Source organism: Falco naumanni, chromosome 17 (genome assembly GCF_017639655.2).
Source record: "Falco naumanni isolate bFalNau1 chromosome 17, bFalNau1.pat, whole genome shotgun sequence".
NCBI lineage: Eukaryota > Metazoa > Chordata > Aves > Falconiformes > Falconidae > Falco > Falco naumanni.
The window spans coordinates 868,024-886,261 of NC_054070.1; the positions used below are offsets into that span (position 1 = coordinate 868,024).

The 18,238-nt window shown below is 56.7% G+C and overlaps 1 protein-coding gene across 2 annotated transcripts in view; it reads right to left on the reverse strand.

Annotated features, from left to right (window-relative positions):
* Window positions 1-15,157, reverse strand: part of AHCYL1 (adenosylhomocysteinase like 1) — a 28,357-nt gene extending 13,200 nt beyond the window's left edge. Inside the window, exon 1 of one of the 2 annotated variants that reach the window (XR_005831289.1) lies at window positions 14,876-15,157. Coding sequence is in view for 1 of the 2 variants with exons in the window: in XM_040616580.1 (XP_040472514.1) it covers window positions 14,876-14,983 (108 nt within the window). In the remaining variant the exon portion in view is untranslated. The remainder of the gene's footprint in view (window positions 1-14,875) is intronic. The other variant, XM_040616580.1, reaches the window with a different exon arrangement.
* Window positions 15,158-18,238: the final 3,081 nt, after the last annotated feature.

An 18,238-nucleotide genomic window follows, 5' to 3' on the forward strand; every position in this document is an offset into this window, starting at 1 on the left:
CAGCAGCGAGAAAGCTGGGGTGGTCCCAGCACAAACTCAGATCCCTGGGGCTTCCAGGCTCTTCCCCAAGAACAGAGCATCCCGCAGGTTAAAAACACGGCGCATCCTTCCAAAATCGACACTAAAAGCAGGGGGAAGAAAACTCAGCAAGAGAGAACATTTCAACAAAAAGTAGTTGACATTGCATTGGCTTTCAGTCTCCTCTGTATTACAGATGTTTCCATTGTAAGAGAAGCCCTAAAACAGCCACCCCTCCTTCCTCTCTCAGCCAGAGGCAACTCAAGGCTCCAGCACCTACCACTGGCTCATCAAATTCAAGTGCGGTGGGCCAAAAGTAGGGGAAAAAGAGCCTCAAACTGCTCAGCTGCTGCACTCATCCTGTGTGACCACCCAGCAAAGAGCCTTATTGCTGCTTCTGCAGGAGAAAGATGACAAAGATGAAAGGGAATTAGGAAAAGCGCCAGCAAATCCAGCCTGATGCCCCCCTCCCCAGCACACTGCCATGTGGGAGACCCTGACAAAGAGCCCCAGCACAGCTCTTCCCTCTGATCACGTCACTGCAGGATTTAATTTTGCCACTTAACAGGGATGAGACGTCATCGCAGGGAGTGGGATTAACAAAGCATCCCCACAGACCCAGGAGACCTCTAGAAGAGTCCTGAAGATATCAAGATGATGGAAAGAGACAGGCCACGGTGGCCTTGAGGAGGGGTTTTCCACGCCACAACCATCCTAAAAGCTCCCTGAAAGCTTTGATGCAGCAAACAGCCTTCAAGAGGAGAAGAATGAAACTATTTAGTTGAGATGATCCATCTCAGAAAGGAGGAATCTCCTCAGTCTGGAGCGTCTGCAGCACTAGCAGAGCTATTGGGGCTGTAAAATGGAGCTATGGCTCCTGGAGAAACCCAGCTGATGGGCCAAAAGCAGCACTGGCGTTCTGCTCGGGAAGAACAGGGACACGAGAGCCACTGCTCAGTCCAAGGCAGGACACGTGGGGGGGGGGGGTGGTGACTCCAGCATCCCCTCCAGGAATGGGGCTAGCACCAGATCAAGTCCGTCACCACACCCAGGCAAGCACCCCACGCATTTTTGTGGGTGCTGCTGCTAAAAGGATTTTAGCCAGCTCCTCTGTACTGGCTAAGTTACAGTCTGGTATCTGCTTCCCAGAGCAGGCTTCCCAGCAGACACCTGTGCAATTCTGACGCAAATTGCATGAATTTGCATTAGTGGAAGGAATGAAAACGCTAAATGGAGTTTGCAAGTTTGGTTTTGCGAGTGTTTTAGGTCATTTGCTGCAAGAGGGAAGAACTATACGACGTCATAACCCATGGCACCACCGGGAGAGCTGGTACCAAGCGATAAAAGAGGCGCAGAAGCCCTTCTAGCCATCAACAGCAGGCACGTAGCAGCAGTGTCTTTGGGGTGCAGGGCTGGAGCTGGCAGGCACAGCGGTTTCCCAACCAAGGAATTGTATTGCTGGAATTTGTTCAAGGTCTGTGGCTTGGATCAATCTTTGCTAGACAGCCTAGGAAAGGCTTGTGCACCTCTGTGCTGGTGTATTGCTCATGGCCATTTCTGGGGTGGGGCGGAAATAAAAAAAAAAATGTTAAAAAAAAAAAAAAAATCGATCAGCAATTTCAAGAACAGTAAGATTTCAATCCCTTTGCACCCAGCTCTTCCTTTGGCAACTCATCAAACCAGAGGGTATAAACATGCCCCATAAAACAGCTGCTGGCATTAAAACAGCTTAAAGTGTTAGCTGAGGAATTTTCTCCATCTCAGGGAAAGGTTTCCAGGGAAGAGGTGAATCCACGAGGGAAAAAGCAGATAACCCAGGCTTCGCTGCTCCGGCCCAGGGTGCAGGTAGGTGTCTGTCTGGCTTACAGCAGCCAGAACACCGGAGCCCCAGGCCAGGGCACTTCCCTGCAGTGAAATGTGCTGCCTGGATGGTCTCACGCAGCAAATTTTGGGATGCAAAGGGAAGGAGAGGGTGAGGATGGAGGGCTGCTGCGCTCCCCAGCTCCACACCATCAAGACAACCAAGATCTACCGAACACCTTCAACCTCATCAGCAGACCAGCCACGGGTGTTGAGCCAGCTCCTGGGTACAGCCTCACTTCTAAGGAGAAACAGCAGGTCTAGAAACAGAGGGTTTGAACCCGAGGGGAAAAAGAATCACCGCTAAAGAAACCAAGTGCTGAATTAACTACAGTAATCCCTGCCGTGGCTTTACCAGAGCTCATCTGAACTCCACAGCTTAGCAAAATCTGCCCTGTCTAAAATTATCATCAAACATTGCAAGCAGCTTCCGAGTTGAACGAGCCGTTCGCACATCAACCCCCCTCCTAGCCCAGCAAATTAACGCGGCATCCGGCAACCAGCCGCGAGGAAGATGAGGGAGGACGGCGGGTGCTGCCACCAGGCAAAGCGACCCAAGCGACCGGCGACGCGTGTGACCGTCGGCTGCGTTACCTTCCACGTGCCGGGCTCTCTAGCTGCATTAAGGCAACAGAGAAAATCTCGTAATCCCTCGGCTTGGCATGGGAATTTGAATGAATGCATCCCCCGCCAGGGGCTGCAGATGACCGAAGCCAGTCTGGCTGCGGCGAGGGGGGGACAGGGATGGGGACCGTCCAGCTGCGGAAAGCACGATCGCGAATCGCATCCCGAACTTCATCCTGCTGGATGGAAGCAGCTTTTCCAACCGGGTGGAGCACAAGGGTTTGAGAGCAAGGAAAATATTTTTTCATCCCAGCAATTCATGACCAAGGAGGCAAAACAACACAGCACCTCTATCTCTGCACAGAAACAGAGCCGGGGCGGCTTCCAGCGTCACCATCCCCTTACAGGACAGGATGGGGCCAGGGTCCTGGGTAGACCCCTGTGCCAAACGAACAGCTCCTTGCTCATATCACAGGGGGGTTTGGGAGATGTCCCGATCTGACATCTTCCAGCCAAGTTTTTGCAAAACAACACTGAACGCTGCCTGCTCCCAGTCACACCTGCCAAGCCAGAAAGATGTACATTTTTCTCCCCTTGTGAAATCTGGCACGTCCGTGCCCATTCCTACACGGATCCAACACTTTCCAACAACGGCCGCTGAGGTGCCAGGGACCCCTGGGTCCTCCCAAGGCAAACACCAGCCACTTTCTTTGGCTGCACTGCCCAGCACATCCCAAAACCACCATGAAGCTAAACAGTCCGCTTCAAGGAGCTTCTCCCCGTTAGAAGGTACCTGCCCACACATGGGCACAGCGGCTGGGGAGCCCCGAACCCAGCAGCACACACAGCCTCTTTTGTTTAAATTATTGCCACATAGAAAGAGCAAACAGATCCCAGATCCGGACTGCTACCATCGAAACGAACCGGCAGCTCGTGACTGCTGGGTGTGCCATCCTCAATGGTTTATCCTGCATTTTTCCCCAGCGTTCCAGCTCCAGCACAGCTTTTTTGAGCTTAGCGAGTAAGAGAAGTTACACACACCCGATTCTGAGCTGCAGAGGACTTTTTACTTCAAGCACAGATGAGCCAGGCACCGTCCCTCTCACAAAAGACAACCCCACTCTTGATTTGAAAACTCCTTCTACTCCTGAACGGCTGCAGAGAGGATGCTCAAGCTCCTTCACCACGCTACAGCCCCAATCGCATCCTCTGCGGCCTCGGGGGACGGCAGCGGAGCAGGTTGCGGAAGGAGGATGAAGAGGTTTTGGAAAGCATCCACCAACTCACAGCCATCCCCGGGGCCGCATGCTGACCCGGTTCACTGAGGTGCAGGCTCCACAGGGGAAAGGACACGTGCCAGGGAGCAGCTTCAGGCTCCCATCTTACCAATACCACGTTTGCCTTAGCAAGTCCTTTTTTTTAATTATTATTTTTCATTAAGGACAATGCAAGTGATAGCACACCCACAACAGCTTAAAAAAAAAAAAAAAAATGCCCTTACAGCCGCTTCTGTCCTGGACTAAGTGGTGGGGTGGGTACAAAAGCAGGCTCTGCACATCACCCAAGACAAGAAGGAAGCAGCGAACCACCTAAAACCCTCCAGCCTCCTAAATTCCCTCCACCACCATCCATGGACGTGATGATGCAGCAGCAAGAAACAGCAAAAATCAGAGCAGAACGTGTTCTCGCCGCACCGCAACCACCTGGAATGCGAGAAAGTCTCTTTAATCCACTTCTGCCCTCCCAGGGGAAAGCCTGGAAGGATCCAGGGTCCTGAGACCTTTCCTTTGGCTGCAGAAAGCAGCGGAGATCAGGACTATTCAGGGCAGCCAGTTCCCCTTATTTAATCTCCTCTCCCAAACAAAAACCCTCTGGCAGAGGCTGGGAGGGCACTGCTGGTTGCCCACGCTGCTAAGGCAGCCCTGACGTGCCCTGTCTTTTAAGTTCATCGTTTCTTTGTCATGCCCAGAAATTCAACCAGACTTTCCTTACAGCTTTATAACTGCTTTCCAGCTCGGATCAGCACTCATCCTGCTCGCCAGCCCCACTGCACACATGAGACATGATCAGCGGCTTGCACCAAGGCTGAGTTTTGCAGACCTGAAGATGATGGGCACTTTCACACACCCAGGCTTCGAACGCCGAGGATTTGTTATCTGCAGAAGGATCGTTTCCTCCCGGGGAGTTGCAACCACCTTCTCAGGAGGAGCTGTGTCTTGCCAGGCTGATGAGTTTGGGCATTTCTAAAGGACAACTTGTTTTAATCCACTTATTTGCAGAAGCGAGCCAGCACCTTCAGTCAATGCAGCAGCGAGGGGAGGAAAGAAGCGGCCCAGAGGCTGAGGTCTCCAGCCATGCATCAGCAGGGGGAGGGGAGATAACCAGAATGAAGCTTTTTTTTTTTTTTTCCTATTCTAGGTCAAAAAGAAGAGACTAGTAGCAGGTTTGCTCGTGCCACCTCCTCAGAGAAGGGATAGCACTCTTCCAGGCTCTGCTTCTGCAACCACTTGGGTCCCACAGGGGACCCCATGCTTCCCAAGCAGGAGAAATGAGCCCTCCCCAAAGCCATCCACAGCTTCCCACCACACGTGCCTCCCTTGGGACGAGGGGCCGAAGCCCCCCCCAAGCCCACTCGCCGCAGGTTCCCAGTGTCTCTCCCCTGCGCTGGCCCCGGGGCTGGTGGCCATCCTGCCACGGCCGGGGGAATGGCGAGCGTGGCCATGCCAGGGCGCTTGGTTTGTTCAGAGGACTTGGCTGTCGCTGTCCTCAGACCCCTTCTGCCCCGCTTCCAGGCTGGGAGAGCCAAGCCCCTGCTCCCACAGGACAGCATCTAGACACAGAGCAGGGAACCCACCGTAGTCCTCAGCCCTCCAGGACACAGCTCCTGCTCCACAACCCAAAAGGACACATGTATTTTTGGGGTGGAAATGGGCAAGGCGGACACAGATGTTCTTAAGGTTCCTCTCCTGTGAGGTAGCCAGCCCTGAAGGGGTATTTCTGGACCACAGCATCCCGTAAGGATTGAAGGAAAGGAAAAATCAGGTACTTGGAGCAGAGGGATGGGGACATCAGGATCAGTAAGGCTCCCACCCTGACCACTCGTCATCCTCACCCCCAAATCTCTAGCAAGGGGAAGTTTCTGAGGTGGATTCAGCTACGCAGTTCATAAACCACCCCATTTTCCCAGCTCCGAGCTCCGGCCAAGTGAGCCAACACACACCTTGGTGACAAGCGGCTGCGTGAATTCACACGAGGCTGCAACCAAACTCATAGGACAACCAGACTCCCAATCCAAACCAGTTCAGCAGCAAGAGATACCCCAGCCAGAGCACAAGGCCAGGCATAGGCAGTGGGGTGGGTGGGTGGGTGGGGGTGGGTGCGTGTGTGTGGTGGTGGTGCATTAGCAGTGCCCATGGCTTCAGCCCCACCATGCCGCAGGGATGCTGGAGGAGCAGGCTGGCAGGCGGGTGCTCAGCAGGCATCTTCTGTTCCTCCACATCCACTGGCAGAGCACCAAGGGCCCTGGGGAGAGCTAGAGGTGGCACAGCCCCAGCTGGAGATGTTGTACAGAAGAACACAACCCACTTCTGCTGCCGGCGTGGCCTTTGCAACAGGAGGGCTTTCACCTGATGGTTCCCCCAACCCAAACCTTCAGAAGAAACCTCAAAGTGCTTTGCTTGGACAACACAGCTGGGAAGAGCTGCCCGAGGGTGCTGCTTTTTGTGGATGGAAGCACGATCAGTGCTGAATTCTGTGCAACTTGGCTCTGTACCTCTAGCCCCCAGAGGGTTCACAGGGCAGGTTTTTCTTCCCGGAGAGGCAGAGACCTGGCTGGCACTCTCCCCGCCAACTCCCTGAGCAGGAACTGCAGCCAGATCTCTGCCTGGAAACCTTTACACCATTCTCGACAAGGAAATAAACGGCGCTGAGGTCCTGGCAAAGTAAACCGGCCAAGCCCTGATACCAGCCTCCATCCTTCACCGGCAGAGAAGGGCTGGTTGGGTAAAACACTGGGAAGGAAAAAAAGCCCCAAAGTTTCCATGAGTACAAGAAGGGAATGAAGTACATTCACACGAACCCCAAAGCTTGGCAGAGAAGAAGAAACACCAGGAAGAAAATGGACCCATTATGAAGGTTAATAGGCTGGAAACCACTGCAAGGTTTCGGTCATCATGGGAATCACTGTAAACGCTACTTAAAGGAAAAATAAATAGAAAGCGGGATTAAATAAAATAAATGTGATTTTGAGTGCCCAGCTGTTAAACAGTAACTGGGAATAACTACTGCCTTATAAACACCTTGAGGTCAAAGGTGCACTGCCTCCAGCAAAAGCAGAGGGAAAGCTCCCCACCAGCAGATAACGCATCTCGTCCTTCGACTGCAGGAATCGAAGCAAAGGCTTGCTCCCGGCTGTCATGCAGAGGGATATCTTCCTCGCAGCAGGAACAGCAGCAGTCCCGTATCTGGGATCCTTAAGGACAGTGAGCTCCCACCACGTTGCACAGGTCAACCCTACAAGCCCAGGCGTGCAAACATCGCTTCCCGCAGCGCAAAAAGCAATCGCTTTAAATACACCCCAGACTTCTCACCTATGGGTGGACCTGCAGCGCCCACCCAGCTGTGCGCCTCTGGCACACCAAGTGTTTGGGCAACAGGATAATTGGTATTAATCGGAGTTACCTTGCTGGGAGCATTGCATGGACAGGACTGTGGGTTAAATACTCGCGGGGCAGCCCAAGGACTAACGGCCTCAAACAGGCTGGCTGGTTGCTTTGGAGCTGGAAGCCGATGGAAATGTGTTTGTGTGCAATAGCTGATAAGGAATCATCTTCCATTAGCATCGATTTTTAAATTAGAAAACTCCTCTACAGCCACAGCTGCACAATCCACCTGCCTCCTTTTCTCCCCCAGAACTGGCTTGCAGAATCACAGCATTTCAAGACCCTTTTTGGTCTTTCAAGAGGCCGATACAGCAAACACCACCGGGACAAGGCTCCAGCTACACTCAGCAGACCCTCCATCCACCCCTATGCCATGGCTCTAAGGGAAAAATGCCTGGCAGGATCAGCATTGAAACAGGAGCAGCCTGTTTGCAATACCTCCCAGAGAGTCAGGGAAACCAGCCATACAGTCAGAAAAATCACCAGTACACCCACCCCATACCCCTTGCTTGCCCTGGCTGACCCCCAAAAGCCCCTCGCAGCGGTATTTCCACAAGTGTATCACCTAGAGCCGCTCATTTCTCATTTACCAACGCGCTATTTTCAGCCCTGGGAAAGACTTTGATTTTGATGCACCCGGTTAGAGGCAAGGCCGGAGAGGAACCCCAGGCTTCAGCTTCGGCTCTTCACTGCTCAGGATTCAGAGGAATCGTCACCAGGATGGAGAAACATCACCGGCCCAGACACCGACTCCTCACGTCAGAGCAAAACCGACCCCATCCTGCAAACAGGGTTGATTCAATTAAGCTCCTTCCTTTCAAGTGGGGCAGGAAGGGTAACAAGCGACACCCTTGCGGGGATGGCGAGCTCAGAGAATATTTGGAGAAGGGGTTGGTTAACGTAGGGGGACACAGGCTACGCTGCCTGCAAGAGGCTGATGGCTCCAAGGTCAACAGGGATCGGCCAGATGTTCTCACTCCAAAACATGCCCAGGTTGGATGCAAGCCTCGCCCCACGGTGCAAGAATGTGCAATACTCGGAGCTCCCTAGAGGAAGCGAAAGGAGGAGACAGAAAACAGCAGACACAGGTTGAACCTCACCCCAGGCCATCTGGAAGGAGAAAACCAAAACATGTCTTTTTCAGCAAGGCAAAGCCCTGAGGAACCTCCTTTTCCAGGCTGCCTACCTTCTCCCTCCCCGCAGAAGGCTGGAAGGAGCTATTCCCTAGGCCCACGCCTTGCAGATAAACCAAAATCCCACAACCCCCACCCAAATCACGGCTCCTGAATTAAGAAGGCTCCGCCGCCAGGCACGAACGGGTCCTGCCAGCGAACTCCAGGTCCGCGGGAGGCAGCCAAGGGGAAGCCGAACCCACCTCAGAGGACCGCGGGAGCCTCACCCGAATTACAATGCAGCCTGTTTGACAAGCTGGAACATCATGTCCTCGGCCACCTAAGTTCTTTGGCTGTCACCAACCTGAAGTAAACAGATTCTGCAGCAGCAATAAGCTCGTTACCAAGGCCACCGTATTGATCCCAAAGTGTAATTAAAATTCACAGTTCAAGCAGCCCAATGCAACAGGGCAACTGGGGCAGCCTCCTCAAGGCATGAATAGCCCCAGCTTCCGCATCCCACTTTCTCAGAGGCAGGGAGCCCACGGGGTGAGATCAGCTGCTGAAAAAAAAAAAAAAACAAACCAAAAAAAACCCACCCCAAGTGGCAGCTTTCTCTCTGGACCATCAGCCAAGCTGCCGCAGAGCGCCCATTCCCCGCCGAGGGTTACCCACGCTGGGAAGCGTGAGGAGATGATGCTTATCCCACGCTTAGAGGGGTACGGAGCAGACCAGGTTCAGGCACTGCTGAGGGTGGCCGAGTCCCCAGGGCTTTGATGAGGGGCTCCAGCATACCCTGCTGAGACGGTAACAAGATGCTCCTCCTCGGTGGGACCCCCCGACCTTCCTACAGCAGCCCCCAGCCCCGCATTGACCCAACCCACAGTCTCATTGAGAAAGAGCAGGGTCACGCTCTGCAGAAGCGTTAGCACAAGGTCCTTTGCACCCACGGCTCCACGGGGCCAGCAGCAGGCCCTGGGACAGTCACCTCAAACGTCACCACCATCTGCTGAGTGAAGGTGAGTCAGAGTCCCCAGATAAGCAGCCCTGATCAAAAGGCTCAGCAGGAAACGCAACAAACCCTCTGCAAACGCGAACAGCGCCTTCAGGAAACTCCTGATGATAAAAAGACACAGCCAGGCATAAGCAAATCTCTTCACCTGAGTGCTGCTCCGAGCAGGCAAATCCCACACCTTCCCCGGCTCTAACATCTGGGACGAGGCACCCACCAGCTCCTCGGAGGAACAGCACGGACAGGATCCTCACCTGCAAAATTCCCGCATCAAGCCAGTGGGTTATCCGAAAGGATCAACTCCAACCTGACCTTGAAGAGCTGGTTTCCAGAGGAAAAAAATCCCGGCCCCAACCTCTAGCAGGGAACCCAGGAACAGGCTCCAACATTTGCATGGGCTGGAAAGCACGGTGAAAACTGTTCAGGCCCCAAAGCAAGTATTGTGGTAGGCTGGTCCCTAGCAGGAGATAATCTCACATTTTGGGAAAGGCCAAAAGAAAACACTGTGCTTCTGCCGCCAGCACACTTCCCACGCTCCAGACCTGGCTGCTCATATGGGAAGGAGGCTCCCACCAAGCACAGCAGGGCTCGCAGGAGAGCCAGCGCTGCTCAGATGGGTGGTCCCCACGCCCCCACCATCAAAAGATGATAAGAGATGCTTCTGAAGACTGGGGAGAACGAATATCCAGCTCTTCTCCCGCCTCCAAAGGCCAGACCTTGGAGTGGAAACCCAGCCTACCTCATGGGACTGCAGGTGGTGGAAAACAGGAGCAAAAGCCAAATGCCCTGGCACACCGCTTTGAAGATGGCTTGCATCCATCAGACCCCGAAGATCTCCTTTCCTCCTCCTCTCCAGTTTAACAACTCAATTAAGCATCTTCTGGCCTTGCAGTAATGCTGGGTCACAAGGATGAGCTTCCCCTCTGGACAGCAATGAGACCCTCCAAAAAGCCAAAGTGATGAGAAGGACCCAGGATTGACTTATAACAGAAATAATTACGATTCTATCACTTTAATATAGCACCACCAGTGACCTGTTGGCTTCCAGCACCCAGTAAATCATCTCTGTTAAGAACACCCTCATGGTTTGCTCTCAGCACGGGTCAGCTCAGCCTGTGACTGTCTAACCACAGCAGCGTGTTCGCTTATTGGGGTTCTCCTGCACCCCAAGGAAGGCCAGACCCATCCCAGGTGATCCACACAGAGTAGCATGAGCCGTTCAGCTCACCCCAGCCCAAGCATCTCATTATAAGAAGGAAAAACTGCAGCGAGAGCAAGAAAGCAAAAGCATGGAGGATCTGGGCAAGGAAGCAAAGACGGTCGAGTGTACGTTTGGCCAAACCACCGGGAGAGGAGGTGGTGGCTGCTGCCCTGGACAAGCACACAAAGGCACAGAAGAATTTACGAGCAGCCAGTCTAAAGGATGAAATTAAAGAAAGGAAAATCAAGTGACTCCGGCAGCTCTGTCAGTACAATGACAGTCTCATCCCCCTGACAGACTGAAGTGGAAGGTTGTTTATTAGCACCCGGCCTGGCAGAGCTGCAGGGACCTGAGATGACTCCGGACTGAGAAAAATGGGGCAGAAAAGCCGGCCCTGGGAAGGGGCTGTGCGCAGGGCAGGGAAGCAGCCGGCTGCAGCAAGGTCAGACACCGCTCAGGCAGCAGCAGAGCGGCTCCGCAGGCAACTGCAAAAAGCAGCAGCAGGAACGATGCTCTGGAGGAGACATCCAGCCCTCCCTAGGAGACGCAGCTCCCCACGGGCTCCATCCCCCTCTCCCCAGCCTTCCCCTGGCTCCCACCTCCTGCCACCCCCGTGCCAGCCAGCACGCAGCTCCGGCTCGCTACCACTGCAAAGCTGCAGCACTGTGCATTAGCATTCGCCGCCGCACAGCCTCAGCGGGACTCCTCCGGTGCCAGCATCCGCAGGGGCACAGCACCAACCCAAACGCACCAGCCACAGGCTCGTCAGCTTCTCGGGGCGCAGAGGTGCCATGTAGCTCACCTCCCCAAAAGCAAACTCGAGGCTTTAGCCCATTCCACACTCCAGGCACGCTGCATGAGTAAGCAGATCTGTCTGCAGAGCGTCCGTCTGTCTGTCTGTCCGCCGGCACCCAGGTGGGAAGGAGCCTACCAGACAGCAACCCCCCCCCTCCACCCGAGACAAGGACACCACAGGGATCAGGTGAAGTGACAGACAGGAATAACACTTGTCGAGCCCCCCTGCTTTGCCACAAGCACAGCCCCACGTCCTTCCCAGCTGAGGGCACCCACGGTTCAGTTGGGAGTTTAAGGCTCCGCCAACTGGCTGACGCAGATTCGGAAAGCAACTGCCGTCAAGGGCACCTGCGGTCCCCAGGGAGGCAGGAGAGCAGATGCCCAGACGCAGCAGTGATGGCACACAAGGATCTGGAAGAGCACAACCTGCCCTTGAGCTCTGCCATCATCCCCACACCCGTATTCACTTAACCCAGACAAGCCGCAAGCTTCTGTTTCAAATCCTCCCCAGCAACATCAAGGCACGCAGGAGAAAGCAGAAAGCTCAGCGCTGCTCACCTCTGCCTTTAAACCACTCCCCACCAAAGAACCGCCTAGCTCTGACCAAAGCTGGTGGTATTTTGCTGACAGACCAATTTCCCATAAAACTGCAGTGAAAAAGGAGCTCTGGCAGAGCCAGGCAACCCCAGCTTTTGGGGAGAAACCACCCCATTTCTGCAGAAAAGCTCCAGCTCCATTCACCTCAACTGCATCGGCTCCTACTTAAATCCGGGGTTGATCATATTTAATCTCTTAATCTCTTACCTCCTGCTGTTTCACTTTTTCACCTTAAACAAGTCACTGGCAAGAGAGGAAACAAGAGGTCAGCAATCCCCAGGCTGGCTGGGCAGCTCGGGCTCGCTCCGGGCACCCTCGATGCAGCCTGCCAACAGCAAGGAGGATGCCGGTGACTTCTCAGCACCCGTGGGGCCGATGGGCCTCCAGCTATGTCCGAGATGCTCCCCCAGATCCCGGCTGGACGCGGGACGCTGGCAGACTCGCACCGGCTCTTCCGCTGCACACTGGCACTTTCCCCAAGCGCCAGCACAAGTTCTAGCTCCCCTTTGGGAAGCTATTCAGCGGCAGGTCACACGGAGGAGACTGAGCCTGCACTAAGCTTGGCCACATTCCCACCCTCCCCATCTCCAATCACCTTATGCAAACTGCATCGACAAAGTTCAAGGAGCCTAAAAGCCCAGGGAGGGACCTGCTCCAGCAGCACACCACGACTTCCCCTACCTCAGTGCTGGTAAATCATCTCTCTCAATCATCTTCGCTGGCCTCTGACCACGCTGAGAGCTCCAAGGGCAGTGCGCACAAAAGTCACTTCGACTTGCATTCAAACAGAAAAGTGCTTTAATGGTTTAATTGCGATCCTGCTTCGAAGGCATCTGAGCTGGGGGCACGCACCATCTTATCTCAGGAGGGCAATTCTCCCTTCCTTGTCCTTTTATCCTTCTGCCAACGCCTCTGCTATTACAGAACTCTATCCACAGTAACTAGCCAGGCAAGGAAAATAGTGGCCTGAAGCATTTTGTTCCTTGACCTCAGCTGCATCCGTGCTCCCCAAGATCTCACTGGCTGCTGATGTTATCAGCCTTAAATGTCGTGTCTCGCTCTGGGCACCTTTAATATCATCACCCAGCCAGGAAAGGCTGCAGCAGCCGCCGAGTCTGACCGTGCTCCTCACGCTGGGCAACAAGCCTGTGTGTACAGCAGCTAATTCAAGGTGATACAAAATTCCATACCCCCAAGACACGCGCAAACTTTGCCTCTGAGGATGCCGGATCTATTCCCCCCTACACACATTGCATTTCTTTTCATGACGCATATTTTGACTCTATAGGATACTTCAGGATTAGTAGTTTGCTCTCCCCTCTCAGCTCAGCCAGCTGCAGCCTTGCACTGTTTGTTCCCCAGCTTTGAGAAAGACGCCGGTAACGAAAAGGTAAAAACAATCCGCAAGTTTGAGCTGCGCAGAGCCACTGCTGGAAGAGACAGATCGCAGCTCCGCATTCCTCTGCTCCTTCCTCCAGGCTATGCATGTCCACAGCCCAGCTAAACAGGGTTGGGACACAGGGAGAGCCTCCAGAGCCCTGCTCCCCAGCAGCAGCCATGAGGCTGGGCGAGGAGAGATGCCTCCAAACAGCCACCTGACGGCAGCCCCACCAGGAGGGTCGGCAGCCCCACCAGGAGGGTCGGACGCTCCCCTAACCCCACCACCGGCCAGAACAGGCAAGAGAGACGTTCCTCCAGAGAAGGAGGACGTTGGCCTTTCGCTGCAACTGCTTTGCTTTTGCTTCCAGCAGGGAGGCAGGTGGCTGCAGCCCCGGGGGGGAACACGATGAGCAGCACAGCAGGGACCTCTGGCCGCAGCCCCGGAGCACAAATCCGCCTCGCTGGCAGGACAGGGACTCCGGCAGCACCTTACCAAGCCCGGCAGGTCTGCACCGAGGCAGAAGCACACGTCTCCATGCGCTCATCTATCTAAAAGCTGGTTACCCGAGTTAGTGGAGGTCCTGCACCCTGTCACAGCGGCGTGGCCAGCGCTCGCCCACCCACAGTGCCAGCTGTACGCCCCGGAAAGGTTACACAAGCACCGCGGGCAGCAGGGAGCGGCACCCGGAGATCTCAGGAGCTCCTGTGAGAAGGCCTTCAAGGATGAAAGGGTAAAGAGGTGACTCAGGAGAGCTCAGCGCCAAGGGGCTGCTCCAGCAGCCCCCTCCCCCCGCCCAAAGGTGCTCCCACCCACATCTCCAACAGACCCCTTGCCCCCCCAAAAAAAAAAAAGAGTTCAACGCTCCAAATTTCCTCGTGCTGCCCTTCAGAGTGACCTACAGCAGGGTCTCCGGATCACTGCCGCTAGCTCGGCCTATTTAACGGGTCCCCCTCCTCTGTCCCCACTGCAAAGTGCTGTCACCTCCACACACACGGCACTCCCACGGCCCTGACACACAGGGCCCCCAAACCCGCTCCCCCAGTCGTACCTGCCTGTCCCCCTGCCCGGGGTCCCCATGGCACCCCTATGCCACAGCCAAGACCCCCCTCTTCCCCCCAACCTCCTCCTGCCCAGAGGGGACCCTGGCCCCCCCAGGGCTGAGCCTCTGCCCTGCCCATAGCAGCCCCCCCTCAGCCCCAGCTAGGCCGGGGCTGTACCCCAGTGCAGACCCTCTCCCCCAGTACCCAGTGTCCCCCTGTCCCACCCCAAACTGGGCCAGCATCCCCTGCCGGCCACCTCTGCCCCAACGCTGGGTACCAGCCGCCCCCAGCCCGGGCCAGCCCCCCCACCGGTATCAGCCCCCTCCAAGCCCGGTACCGATTTCCCACCCCTCCCCCTCACAGGCACCCCCAAACCGGCCCAGGTCTGCTTCCCCAGCACCCCCCACCCCAGGGGGCTGCTCCCTCGGAAGCAGGCCGGGCCCCCCTCCCCCAAAACGGGGGCTGCTCCCTCGGAAGCAGGCCGGGCCTCCCCTCAAACCAGGGGCTGCTCCCCTCCCCAACCGGGCCAGGCCCTCCCCCCCGAACCGGGGGCTGCTCCCCCCGCGCCGGGCCTCCCCCTCCCAACCGGGAGCTGCTTCCCCTGCGCCGGGCCGGCTCCCGCCGGTACCGGTACCTTCTTGGGGGCCTTGGTGACGGTGGCCATGAAGGAGTACTTCTCAGCGTCCTCCACCTCCTTGGCCTGCTTCACCTCGTCGCCGCCGGCGGGCTCCGGCACCGACATCCTGAGGCGGCGGCGGGGCGGGCCGCCCGCGGCACCGGGCGGGGCGGGGCACGGCGGGAAGGCAGGAGCGCCCCGGTTCGGCTCGGCCTCGCCCGGCTCGGCTGGGCCCAGCCGGACCCGCGGCGGAGGCTCCGGTGCCGCCGGCTCGCAGCGCGCTGCGGCGGGGACTGCGGCCGCCGCGCTCGGCGCCAGGGGCGGCCCTGCCGTGACGTCAGCGCGTACTGACGTCAGCGCGCACCCGCCGGGCAAGTGAAGCCGCACGGGGCGGCGGGAGGAACGGGCGCGGCGCCCCCTGGCGGCGGCGGGCGGGGATGGCTCGGCGGGGGCGGAGCCGAGCAGTGGCGGGGCGGAGAGGGGGAGGAGCCGGGCAGGGGCGGGGCGGAGAGGGGGCGGAGCCGGGCAGGGGCGGGGCGGAGAGGGGGCGGAGCCGGGCAGGGGCGGGGCGGGGGGACCAATCGCGGGGCGCATCCCCATGAAGCTGCCAAAGGGGAAACAAAAGAACCTGGATTCTCAGGGAAAAGTGTGTGTGTGTTCAGGGGGGAGGGGAAAGGCGGGGGGGATAAAAAAAAATCAGGAAAAAAAATTAAAACACGGGGGAAAAAAATTGGGGAGGAAAACATAAATGGGGGAAAAAGTAAAAAATCAAGGAAAAAGAATTAAAACTGGGAGAAAAAATAAATTTGTGAAGAAACAATTAAATCGGGGAGGAAACTAAGAATAAATCAGGGAAAAAAATAAAATACGGAGGAAAAAATAAAACGGGGAGGAAAAAGATAAATGGGGAAAAAATAAAAATGATAAATTAAGGAAAAAAATAAACGAAAACTGGGGGAAAAATAAATTGGGGAGGAAGCAATTAAATCGAGAGAAAAAATTAAAAATAAATCAGGGAAAAATTAAAACACGGGGGAAAGATAAATGGGGGAGGAAAAAGTTAAATCGGGGAAAATTAAAAATAAATCAGGAAAAAAATAAATTAAAACATAGGGAAAAAAAATAAATTGGGGGGAAAAAAATCAGAATTCCAGAAAATGGAGAAATAATGGAGAAAAACCAAGTGACAGGGATGGTGGCAGAAGCTGGACATGGGCAGCGCCCGTGGGAGGGAGGGGGGGGGCACGGACACCCTTTGGACCCCAGGACCCAGCCTGGGAGCGGCCATGCTGGGCCTGATCCTGCCCAGTGCTGAGCTCCGAGCCGGGAAGGCAGAGGGAGCGGGTGTGGGCTCAGTGGGATGCGGGTGCACGGGCCCGGGTGGGTGTTCAGCCCTGGGTGGGTGCACGGTCCCATCTGGGTGCCTGGTCCCAGGCAGGTGCCAGCACCCTTGGGTGCTGGGCAGGGTCAGCCCCGGCCATACAGACCCCGCTCAGCGCCAGCGTAGGGTCAGGTCCGTGACCTCCCCAGCCCTCATTACCCATTAACGAGCTGCACGGGGTCCTGAGGTCCCTGGGTATCCCCAGCCTGCATCCACAGCCCAGAAGGGGGGTGCTGAGCCCCTTTTGGGGGTGCTGGGCAGGGCTGCCTTCCTCCCCTCCTCCTACTCCTCCCCGGGGTCCCCAGTGTGGGGTCCATGCTGGCCCCCTCATTTCAGGCAGGGACACCCACACCCATGGGGCCAGGGATACCAAGGGGCCGCATCCTGCACCGTGGGCGGGGCTCAGGGACGAGCATCCACCGGGGCACCCACCTGGGATGCCAATGGGTGTCTGTCTGTCCCCACCGTGCCTCTGTCCCCACTGATGGGTGTCCGTCTGTCCTGTCCCCACCAATGGCTGTCCGTCTGTCCCAGCTGTGCCTCTGTCCCCACCCATGGGTGTCTGTCTGTCCTGTCCCAGGCCCCTGTCCCCACCGATGGGTGTCCATCCATCTGTCCTGCTGGGCGCCACCCTACTTGCAAACCCACCCATGGGTGCTCACCCACCCGGCCTGAGCATCACCCCCAGGTCCATAGGGTCCCCAAACAGGCTTTGGGGACAGGCTCATGCCCCTGTCCCGGGCACCCTGACCCCAGCCCCAAGCCCCCCAGGGGCACCCAAGGTGGGGTCTGAGCCTTGCAGGGGCTTTGCTTTCCCCGGGGCATCGCCTGAACACACAAGCTGCAAAAACATCGCCATTTGGGTTAAATCCCAAGGCGGGGAGGGGGAGGCGGGATGCAGATAACATTTTTTAACCAAAATCACTGTGTCTGGCCACAAAACGGCCTCCAGCCACCAGAACCCTCCAGCAGCCAAAACCCCATCCCGGACCCACTGTGCCCCAGGAACCGCGGTCCTGGGGCCTTTTCCGGGCACTTCTGCCCCGTCAGCAGCTCTGTGGTGGCGCGGTGGCGCGGGGGGAGGCTTTCCAGGGTGGGCAGAGCCCTCTCGGGGCGCCTGGGGGGGTCTTGGGGCGCTTGGGGGGGGTCTCAGTGCAGCAGGATGAGCCTGGGAGGTCCCAGTTCCCCTGATGCTGCAAGCACTGGGGATGCAGGGGGACCCCCCAGGTTTGGTGCTGGGCGCCCAGGAGGGGTGCTGGGGCAGAGTGCCCCCCGTCTGTGCCACCCCAGGAGCTGCTCGCCGACACCTTCCCCTCCCACCAACCATCTTTTGCCCAAAACCATCTTTTTTTTACCCCACCCAAGCAGCTTTTTAAGGGACAAACACTCATTTTGGACCCCAAGAGTGACCCCAGGGTGCCACCATCCTCCCTGCTCCCCTCAACCCTGGTGGGGGATTCTCTTTCCACCCTCCCCTACAACCGTGGAGGGACGGGATATGGCTCCTGGCTCTGTGTGTCCCATGATGTGGGGGGCTGAGAGCAGTTTTTGCCCCTTCCCCCCCTCCCCCCCCCGCAGGGGGCTGGAGGGGGGGTGTCGGGGCAGGGAGTCACTTCCCTGCTCCCAGCTGGGTCAGCAGCAGGGTGGGGAAGAACCCCCAGTTGTGGCCATGAGAGAAGCAGAGGGACCCTCCTTGCCCAGACCCCCGGATTTTTGCTTTTTTCCCCCGTTTTCCATGGGCTTATACAGGTTTGGGCTGCTCCAAGCAGCCAGAGGGGCTCAGGGATGAGGGTCTGTGGGGTGTAAGTTCGGAGGGGCCGGGTACGGGTGCTCCTCGCAGCCCCCCAGCAGCCAGGGCCGCCTCCACCTTCGCTCCTCTGAGCTCTACCAAAGCATTAAGCTGCCACCACGGCCCTGCCATCATTCAGCTCCAGAGTTAACACCCTTCCCTGTGCAGCCAGCTTCTACCTGGAGCTGCCTGCGGGGCAGGGGCTCGCTTC